Source organism: Phoxinus phoxinus, assembly GCF_949152265.1.
Source record: "Phoxinus phoxinus genome assembly, chromosome: 7".
Taxonomy (NCBI): Eukaryota; Metazoa; Chordata; class Actinopteri; order Cypriniformes; family Leuciscidae; genus Phoxinus; species Phoxinus phoxinus.
Genome location: NC_136882.1, coordinates 37,542,975 through 37,554,452, shown reverse-complemented (window position 1 = coordinate 37,554,452; position 11,478 = coordinate 37,542,975). Strand labels below are relative to the sequence as shown.

The 11,478-nt window shown below is 35.4% G+C and overlaps 1 protein-coding gene across 1 annotated transcript; it reads right to left on the bottom strand.

Annotated features, from left to right (window-relative positions):
• Positions 1-395: 395 nt before the first annotated feature.
• Positions 396-9,241, bottom strand: cd302 (CD302 molecule). Its single transcript, XM_079617945.1, has 6 exons — positions 8,737-9,241; positions 6,762-6,887; positions 6,559-6,669; positions 3,081-3,263; positions 1,575-1,598; positions 396-1,363 (listed from the first exon to the last, which is right to left on the bottom strand). The coding sequence occupies exons 1-6, from the start codon at positions 8,825-8,827 to the stop codon at positions 1,161-1,163; spliced, it is 738 nt and encodes a 245-aa protein (XP_079474071.1). The 5' UTR covers positions 8,828-9,241; the 3' UTR covers positions 396-1,160.
• Positions 9,242-11,478: the final 2,237 nt, after the last annotated feature.

Here is an 11,478-nt window from a genome sequence, read left to right as displayed (position 1 = left end):
GTAAAATATGTACGATTTAGCAAAAAACTTACAAATTCGTACGAGTGTGGTCGTTGTGTGAATTGGTACGAATTAGCCACCTCGTAAAATTCGTACGAATTGTAGGCTACTCAGTATTTGGTTTTGGCCGCTTTTGCAAGAATTACTACCTCAATGCGTCGAAATAAATAAACGTTTGCACGATATTCACATTTTTGAGTCTCACCTGTATGTTTAGGAGCTTCTTTATTCAGCAACTGTCTGCTAATTCTGTGTTTGCTGAGGTTTCACTGAGTCGCCGTGAGCTTGACGTCATCCAGAAATCGCTTACACAGCATTAAATCGAAGCTCATGTGTGTATGGGACGAGTTTGTTTTTGCTTGGTTGAATTCTAGGTCAGTAAAAAACAGAAAACAAACGTTTGACGAATCTTTATTCGCTTTAACCAACAGTTGATTAGTTTCTCTTTGAGAAATTGCTTGTTGTTCATGTATGGACACACATTCATAATCATTCGTAACAATATAGATACAGACGACTGTTAGTGGCAAATCCAAAAATCATAAAAACAACAACATTTATAAAATATTGTGATTGGCAATCAGAAAGTATCCATATCTAAAAACTCGAGGTGCTTCTGTAGTGCTAGCAGTGACAAACGTGTATTTGTAACCTTTCCAACTGAGAATAAAACAACAAAACTTCCAATTTCGTGAATCTCACAACAGAAAGAGAGGCAGATTTGGCACTCACAACATTTGATTTGAGATTTCACTGAATTACCACTCAAACATCCTCACACTGATCTATAAACTGACCTGGATTATAGTGCACACGAATACATGGCATTTTTTGCCCTTTTCAGAGCTTGATAAAGACACTAATCTCAGCAAATTGACACAATGCAGGAAATATTAGTAAAGCAAAAAGAGTCAATAACCAGATGAGATTAAAAAAAAGAAAAGAAAGATGCTGTGTAATGAAACCCCAGCAACTCTTTTATGGCATTAATACTGTATTTCTCCATTCCACCCACGAGAAGAAGATCGTGTGAGTTACGACCGCCTGTTGTGTGGACCGTAGTTGAGGAACCAGAGGAAGAGTTCACGATCTCCATGAACACTTGCTGCTTAATCTAACATGGGAACATCATCTTCATCATCATCATCCTTATCAGAGCTCTAAGGCATCTCCTCGATTTCTTCAGCTTCGACCAAGCAGGTCTGATCGTTGGACGGGGATCTGAAGGGCGGGTGGTACTCGATCAGGTTGAGGATGGATGAATCCGGGTTGTTTCTTTGGTGAAGGAACCAGATCACAGCAGAAACCACCAGTATCAGGACCACACTGATAATGACCAGCGCGGAGAGAAGAGGACTGTTCTCTGGAGACGAGATCACAACAACAACACCATTCACTCCGGTCAGAACGGCTCCAGACACATGAAAAAAGCCGGATCAGGAACTAACAACATTACACACATTTTTAAATTTATTGTGTCTTGACTGGAAAAAAATGAGGAAACCTCATGTGCAAGTAAACGAGTAAGATAGCATTGACAAGAAATAATATTACAAAAATAAGATCATACTTACTGGGTGGGCTTATCCAGACTGCCTCTGAAAAACAGATCAGAAAAATTGGGGTCAATTTACTAATTTTTATGAGCATTGATATTTATTTTCTGTTGACAGACTCTTTAGACAGTTAGACAGACTCTTTGTCCATACAAAAATCTCACTAGATTATTACAGTTAATGGCACATTGGCAGTGAGATTTCGCTAGAAATTTTATAGCTCCCTCCTCCCCCAACTAAAACCAGAAAACTAATTTCAGAAACAGATATTATATTTAAAAAAAATTTATGACTTGCTCATTAAGACTTTGTTTCATTACTGGATGAATCCGTGTTTTTTAACGGATCTCTTGAATGATTCAATGAGAAATATCTTTTTAACGGTCACTTGCCGCCACCTACTGGTGTAACGATGTAATTGATGTTATATTAATTTGAAGCATCAAGTAACTTTCAAAAGGTGATTTACATCCGATAAACATCAGTTTATATCCGAACTATAAACTTTTATCCCAGTACTTCTGTTTCAGTTTTAATTATTGTAACACAGAATAATGACAATGTGTGGTTAAAAACTGTTTGTGACGTGGTAATAAGATTGCATGGGTGAGATTGTGAAGGTTTAGCCAATATTTGTGGAACACTAACCAAAAACATACTTTTTTTTTGCTTGAAATAAAATAAAATATCCAAAAACTAGAGGGTATAAGCGTCCCAAAGGAGAATTTACACATTTTAAAGTTCAAACTAAGTAACTAGCTAGTTGCCAAAGCAACATTTCTCATTTTAATTTAGTTTACCTTTACTAAATTATTAAATGTGTAAATTCTCCTTTGGCTTCTCATAAAAACACAAGCTATACACATGCACAATATACAAAATGAAAGTTATTCTCACAAAAGAGACGCTTATACCCTCTTGTTTTTGGATATTTTATTTTATTTCAAGCAAAAAAAAACTATTTTATTTATTTAATTTTAATTGAAAAGTTTTAGTGATGTTGTCATTTTTAAGTTTTTTTTTCTTCCAGTTTTACTTTATTTTAGAAAAAATAAAGGAAACTAAACTAAAAACACAATTCAATATATATTTAAAAACTATAATGGTATCTCAGTTCTACTAAAATCCCACTTTTCATAATTATGAGGGTATAAGCGTCTCTTTTGTGAGAATAACTTTCATTTTGTATATTGTGTGTGTATAGCTTGGGTTTTTATGAGAAGCCAAAGGAGAATTTACACATTTTAAAGTTCAAACTAAGTAACGAGTTGCCAAAGCAACATTTCTCATTTTCATTTAGTTTAATTTGATGTACTAAAATAAGTAAAACTGAAAAATAATAAAAATAATAATAATAATAACTTAAAAATGACCAAAAACACACACAACAACATCACTAAAACTTTAAAATTAGAATAAACTAAACTAAACTAAAAACACAATTCAATATATATATATATATACTTATACTATAATGGTATCTCAGTGCTGCTAAAATCCCACTTTTCATAATTCTGCACTTACTGGTCTGACACACGACCCCGTTCTCTGGCTCTTCCGTGCAGCTGATGTTCTCCCACTTCCCGGTGTTGGAGTGAAGAGCGACACACGTGTCCATGAGAGGCAGATCCGTGTCATCCGAGCCGCCGTCCTCCCAGTTACTGTAGCGCAGCACGCTGTTATCGTCATGCCACTTGAAGACATCTTCTGCAGAGACACAGTGAGAGAGTGATGCTGGTTTCATCACACATTCTCAGTCAAAATAACAGGATAGCTTTCACTGTGAAATCTATTTCACAAGATCATATAATCCTTTAATATAATGTAAACACATAAGTTTGCTGTCGGGACACAATTTGATCACTAAAGCCCGTCTGCACAGCTTAATAATATGAATAAATCAAAGAAATAAAGGTGGATATGGATTGGTAGCTGTTTACAGGTGAAACTAATATATTATATAGACTCATTACATGCAAAGTGAGATATTTCAAGCCTTTATTTGTAATAATTCTGATGATTATGGCTTACAGCTTATGAAAACCTTTTCACAATATTCTAATTTTGAATTTGGGGTTTTCATAAGCTGTAAGCCATAATCATCAAAATTATAACAAATAAAGGCTTGAAATATCTCACTTGGCATGTAATGAGTCTATATAATATATTAGTTTCACCTTTTAAGTTGAATTACTGAAATAAATGACCTTTTGCACCATATTTAAATTTTTCGAGTTTCACCTGTACATATACACGTGTTGTGATTGTAACTAAGGAGTTATGATTGACAGGATTAGGTCCTCCAAAACCTTAATTTAAAACGCTATACTCTATTATAAATAAATAAATAAATAACAGAAATTATAATTCATGCACATATTTGTTGCTGTAAAACAATGACATACAGTAACTTACGATACCCAATTGCAATCTTCAACAAAACCTGACGCCAAATGTTTAGGTTTGAAGTACATGCAAATATATGATGAAGGAAACAACAGTGCAGCACTTCTGAATCTCAGGCACACCGCTCACTGGGTCATTCAGATGATCAAAGTTCACATTGTCCTCTGGTTCATTGTTCAATAACTAAGTGAAGTCTTTCATCACGAAGCCTAGACAGTGTGATGCACACATGTGGCGTCTGGAATATGTTTCTATAGTTCTCACTTGAAAGCATCTGAACTCTGGGTGTGGATGATGTATTCTTTGAATCCCTCAATCCCCCGAAAATAACAGGATTTCCTCGTGTTGTGTGACGGCACGTGTGAAAAGTGCACTGGAGGAAAACAGCTCGAAAAGTTAATGTGTGTTTACATGTACATTGTGTATGGACTAGCAACACAGGTGACACTCTAAAAATTGAATATCGTGCAAAAGTTTATTTATTTCAGTAATTCAACTTAAAAGGTGAAACTAATATATTATATAGACTCATTACATGCAAAGTGAGATATTTCAAGCCTTTATTTGTTATAATTTTGAAAACCTTTTCACAATATTCTAAATTTGAATTGGGGTTTTCATAAGCTGTAAGCCATAATCATCAAAATTATAACAAATAAAGGCTTGAAATATCTCACTTTGCATGTAATGAGTCTATATAGTATATTAGTTTCACCTTTTAAGTTGAATTACTGAAATAAATGAGCGAATTTTTTGAGTTTCACCTGTATAATGAAGAGACTGAGCAACTTTAAAGGACTATTTGTCATCATGTACTCACTCTCATGCCATTCAAACCCATATTATTTTTAGTGTAAGTGATGTCAAACCTGGCACAGCAGTCAGACTCAGAACAAACACAAAAGAACAGCTTGAACATTCATCCATGAAAGAAAGAAGAGCTCAGAACGACATGAAACTGGTGCCAAAATGTTTGCCTAAACCGTTTAAAACCGAAAGTAGCTACTCATGATTCACTCATTTAGAAGTTATACAAACGATCAGCAACACCAGGCATATAATCCTCTAAAACTAAACACATTGGTGGAGATTTATCAAAGCACCCCTTTAACAGTCTAAACTTAAAGACTGACTAATCAACAGTCTGGTAAACAACTCTTTTCCACGGCCCTGGTTTGAGCAGATTAGTGAAGTTCAGCTGCATTCCAGTGCAGAGAAGCTGGACCACGTCCAATAACATGCTTACAGGGATATTTCACCGCTGGAAAGATAAATGTGTATTTAAATTGGATCATTTATGTAGAAATGTGAAATTATTTTAGAAGTTGGTGCCTTCTAGACTGAGAAAAGCCAGAATTTATTTTTGGCTCATGTGGATGAAAGACAACAACTCCCAGAATGCAGTTGCAGTTGCAGAAGACATTGTGGTGGCGTTCAAGTGTGTTCAACTCGTAAATACGATCTATATGAGATGACTTGAAAGCACCAATAGTGCATAAACATTATATCAAACACTTATAGATCTTTTGTTATTCTTTTATAGAAGAAAATGATAGTGACAATTATTGCGATGTCATTTTTATCGCCCAGTCCTAGGGTGTTTCTCAAAACCAAGAACGCAAAGAACGGACTTGTGTTCTTGGGGAGAACGCTCTTGCTAGTTGTTCTTGGAAGAATGAACGAGCACACAAGGGATCAAGGGATTACTCTACAACTGTACACAACAATGTAATGTATATTCATAACAATAAAGCAACGCCTGTCTTCTTTTTATTCTGCTTCTGTTGTTTGTTTGTGTACATCACTAGCCAACGGCGGGAAAAAACGCCGGTAAAAGGCAATGGTCTCTTGACTGTGGGGTAAAACGAGTCTGTGAGCAGACTGGACGGTTGGCTCTTTATAACGTAACACCCGCAGGCGCTTATGGAGATTCTCACTTACGAAAACGTTTGAGCACATTTTCAATTCGGCATAAGTTTTCGTAAAAATGCCAATATTTGAAATCTACACAGTTGATTTCTCGCATCAAATGTTCTCAGAAGTGAATTTAGTGATGAAATAGCGTACGAAATTGTAGAAAAACAACTTTCTGTATTGACCTGCCTCTCCTTCGAAATCTGAAATGAATGCTGGGATATTTCTGCCGTCAAGTTCACACAAGTTACCAACCGATGCATCCTCGGTAAAATGGACGTGTCAAGAACACTTCCGGGATTTTTAACCGTTCTTGCCAAAATGCAAACTTGTGTATTGGGACAGTACTTGGGCCACAAAAGATGACGTTTCACAAGAACACAAGTACAGACAAGAACACAGATTGAGAAAGGCCCCTAGTCTAGAATGAAGGCTGATGGTTTGAGGGGAGGGGTTTGTGATGTCAGCCGACAATACCTTTAAATTGGTTTCAGAGGTGGATCAGATTATTACATTTTGATGAAAGATTATGAAAACAAAGGTTTTCTCTCTAAAATAACACGCACAGATGAAACATTCACAGTAAGATATGGCATTAGGAAATCAAATAAAGATCATTCTGATGTTTCGAGACTTACTAGGTTTTGAGACGCAGACGTGTTTCTGTATGTAATAAACTTACCGTCGCTGTCATAATACATTCCCAGCCAAACGTTCATTTTGCCTTTCCACACAAAAGGGCTGTAATTAACGATGAAGTCATTCTCCTCAGCACTTTTTACCGTCAAGAGATCTAAAAACGTAAAGGGAAGGTTAAACTCTACCATATAGTGTATAAAAACAATACACAAGTTTTGATGTTTATATTTCGCAAAAAGCACTTACCATATCTTCCACACTTGTCTTTTGCATCTCCAAAAGTGTAGCTTTTGGCTACGTCCTCATCTCCGTGGACGAAATGATAGCAGTTGAGGCCGAACGGCAACCACGTTCGTCCATCCGCAGGGCAGTCTGTGCAGACAAGGCATTTTTTAGTTCAACAAGTCCTAACCAGGTTTGTACACAAGGTAACAAGTGATGAAAACGATCACTTCTATGCTAATTTGAGGTTTTGTTTGAACCTGAACAGCACACCGAACATCAAATTTGTCATGGACTGGTTTAACAGAGGTGTGGTTCGAATCTGAACGGTGCGAGTAAAACAGGATTGGTTACATTGGTGCCGTGACCCGGATTATGGGAGGGAGGTTCAGGTGGGTTAGTGTTAACAGAGGCCAGCTAGTAAGAGATGTGCGAGTAAACTTCACTCCTTGACCTCAAGAGGAGCACTAGGCCGCGGTCTATAGCCGTCTTGTTAGTGCACTCGCCTCCAATGCCGGTTCGGAGAGGTTACATTAACTGTGATTGTGTTATATCATGCAGCATTTGGTTTCAGCGAGGACACTTTTTTTTTTCTTAACACTTAAAGGTAGGGTAGGTAGGATTTATATAAAAACTTTTTACCAAATTTGATTAAACTTTCTATATATATCAATGCATAATTAAAATGTAAGTACTCTGATAAAAAGAGTATAAAAATCGAGTGACTCTAGACCGTTTGATCTTCATTAAACACAGCTCATTATTTCCATTCGGGACGAATCACAGGATTGGCTTGCGCGACTGTCACTCGACGTCGCCATGACTACCGCTGTTATTACTGGCTCTGCCCACGTGCGCGCAGTCGCGCACCCGTTTTTAGGTGGGAGTGAATGGAATTAATGAGCTGTGTTTAATGAAGATTAAACGGTCTAGAGTCACTCGATTTTTATACTCTTTTTATCAGAGTACTTACATTTTAATTATGCATTGGTATATAAAGACAGTTTAAACAAATTTGAATAAAAGTTTTTTTTAGACAATTCTGACCTACCCTACCTTTAAGACATTTTTGAACTTGAACAACAGTTCATAGTGACATCTGTCAAACTCAAAAAGGACATAAAAACCTCATAAAAGTATCTTAGCAGTAGTTCACATGACCTATGAACTGTATTTAAAATGTTCTGAAACAAGAATAATAGCGGCTTAAGTTCTCAAATCAAAAATAGTACCAGACAATACGTAATGACATGCACACTGCAAATAAAAAGCTCTTCCTCAGTATTTTATCTTGTTTTCCAGTACAAATAACATTCTACAATCAAGATACATTTACTTGAGATGCACAATTCTATAAGATAGCCTACATTTTTATTTTCTGTAAAATTAAAAAATTAAAAGTGAGTTTTTGATGAAAACTATTTTTTTTCTTCCCTTTTGAATTAAGTTGTACGTTTTCAAATTCTTACTCCATTGGCAACTATATTTTCTTATTTTAAGTATAAACTAAAATAAACTATAAAAAAGGGGACTAAAATCCCCTGCATATTTCCAGAAAGTTCTGTCACCAAAAACTAAAACAACGTGACAGAAAACTTCAGAAAGCTCATTGAGGAATCACGCGCCAAATCATTGTAGTTTTACAGTATCGATAATTATTACTAACTCTAGGTATTACTAACAAAACAACGTTTATGTGGAGCTTCCCCTTTCAATTTTAGAGCCTGACTGTTTTCTCCCTGTCTTGCTAAGTTAGTAGTCAAAGCTCGTGACATTGTGATGCAGAGCTACTGACACGAAGAGAAGTTTGACGTTCCATTTTAGAACTTTCGAATATAATTCAAAAGAAACAATGTAACTGTTTATCGTGGCGAGAAGAACACTGGAGATCTCAGATGAACTTCACTCCTGTTGTTTGCATCGCCATTAAAACAAACAATACAGTAACGAGCTCAGCGTTCAAACGCGTATCAAACACTCGCTAACGCAAACTACTCACCGCCAGAACTGTCCTCTCCTCGCGCGAAACGGCCCGTAAGAACAAGAAGAACGGCGCAAAACACTGTAAAATGTCGAAAACTGGACTCCATGTTTTCAAACAAGTGCAGATATCATGGCTGAGCCTGAGCGCTGAACGCGACACACACACACACACACACACACACACACACACACACACACACACACACACACACACACACACACACACACACACACACACACACACACACACACACACACACACACACACACACACACACACACACACACACACACACACACACACACACACACACACAACAATGACTTAACTTAAGGTATTAAATGCATTGTTTCTAGGTTTTGTAGTGGTATTGTTATTGCTATGTCCACATATAGCTAATCTTAGACTTTGTGCATTATTAAGTTTTATTACTGTACCCTATATTAAAGCACAGAGACCGATGACCTTTCAGATATTATTTTGGCACTAGACTAAAGAGCCATGTACACGTGACTACAACAGTGAACTCATACCATCATTACACATTTAGATAAAACAACCAGTCTGACTGAACACAGAGATGACACCTTTATTGTTTGTTTGCTTTTAAGTTAATTTTTTAAAAGTGGCGTTGATACATAATAAAAATAATAATAATAAATACGTCAGAAAATTTGATTGTTCTTAATCAAAAGGACATATGAAAATGTTTCCCCAATTAAATGTTTAAAATTAAGTAAGATGGGAGTGTCATTAATTATAAAATGTATTAATGTAAAAAAATACAATATATATTAGCCTACAATATATATATATATATATATATAGTTATATATATATATATATATTAGGCCAGTTAGGCTAGTGTTTAACCCACCTCAGCATTATTGGCATTGAATCAACACTACACGGTTTAGGAATATTTTTAAGATTTTAAAGGAAACTTTATTATATAAACTTTCATTTTAAGCAGACACGCATGGAAATATTATGAATATTATATATCAAAGTCTGAGACACATAGTGCAAAAATAAACAGAGTTACAGTTGTTTAAAGAAATGAAACAATCTCTCACTCCCCAGACGTCTGTGGAATAATAATAATAACATTAATAAAATAAATGTGTGATCATTGCCAGCTCATGGTGCTGAGATGTTGTTCTTCACATTTTTAAAGAAACGCACTGAATTGTGGGGATAGTCTACCTTTTAGGTGCATTATGTCTTTAAAAAATGTTACTCAGAACATTAAAAGCAAAGAAAAATGATTGAAATTATTAACTTATGATAAATAATTTATAGTTACTTCAATTTTAAGTTATTTGCCAGAGCAATATTTGGTGTGGATCTCAGACGGTCCTGTAGATGGCGCTCTCGCTGCGTGGATTGATGGGCAAATTCACCCAAAAATGAAACCATCACATAATCCTAGTTGAACATAATCTGAGTTATATAGTAAAAATGATCCTGGGTCTTCCAAGCTTTATAATGGGAGTGAATATTGCCCGAGTTTCTGAAGCTCAAAAAAGCGCATCCATCCATCATAAAAGTGATCCATACGACTCCAGTGCCTGATGGGTTGTTGTACGAAATATGTCAATTTTTTTAAAACTTTATAAACTATAATCACTGACTTAACGTAAATGTAAATGATCACCTATACATGGTCACTTTACAGGCCGTACGCGCGTTCACGAGAGAGTCGAGTTCTGGAGGAAGGGTGACCTCTGACCTGACGTATGATGTTGGAGAAGCGAACGAGGAAACGCAGAGGACAGAGCAAGTCGAAAACACGAAGTTTTAAAGAAAAATGTCAAGAGGATTTCGATATAAGAGGAGCTACGTCATGCGTCAGGTCAGAGGTCACTCTTCCGCCAGAACGACTTTCGTGTGAACGCGCCTACGGTTGTTGCCGGAAGACACTGATTACAGTTTATAAAGTTATAAATATTGAACACATTTTACATACTATTTCTTTTTACTTGTACTGCTTTAGTTTGGGGACAAAATTGTGAACTAAATCTAAGAAAACCTTACTTTGAGGATGCCCTGAAAAATCAAAAAACAAATTGGATTCATATTTTTTTTTTTTAAAATGTATGTGTGTGTGATTATTGTTAGCTAAAACGATAAAAAATTGTTACGCCAATTGAAATAAATCAGAAAAAAATTATATTAAAATAGATGAAAAATTGTTTAAATAAAACAAACTGAAATATATATAAGCTGAAGTATAAAATGACTAAAACTAAATACATTTATTAAAGCTAAATATAAATAGTAAACCAATAACTAATTTATAAAAAAAACATACACAAACACATCCCTGTACTGATGCAGGGCTGACACTCATACTGCACAATATTTCCAATAATTTACATAGAAGTTTAATAAATAGTGTATACACACACACACACACACACACACACTATAGACAGCAAGTAACCGCTCATGTCTCTCTCTCGTTTATTGTTGTTAGTTAAATTCATAAAATTTTATATCAAACTGTAATTTACATGCTTTAATGTAACTATAGTTTGTTTCAATTTATTTTATTTTATGAACAATTTTGGACTGTAGAGAAATCACACCAGAGTAATTTATGTGAATTACTTACCTGGAGCATTTGTGTATGTGGTTAGGCTTTGTCTTGTAGATTAGATCGATGGATATGTTTTAATATATAAATTAACATTTTTGAGTAAACAATTGGAGCCTGATATCACAGTGTATGTTTGATTCTTTTAACATGTTTTT

What these genes read in the sequence shown, in the direction of transcription:
- cd302 (XM_079617945.1), bottom strand. Translation starts at nt 8,827, where the DNA reads ATGGAGTCCAGTTTTCGACATTTTACAGTGTTTTGCGCCGTTCTTCTT. An exon ending in AATGTATTATGACAGCGACG is followed by an intron (nt 3,264 to 6,558) that starts GTAAGTTTATTA and finishes GTGTCTCTGCAG; the next exon opens with AAGATGTCTTCAAGTGGCAT. An exon ending in CGGGGTCGTGTGTCAGACCA is followed by an intron (nt 1,599 to 3,080) that starts GTAAGTGCAGAA and finishes TCTGTTTTTCAG; the next exon opens with AGGCAGTCTGGATAAGCCCA.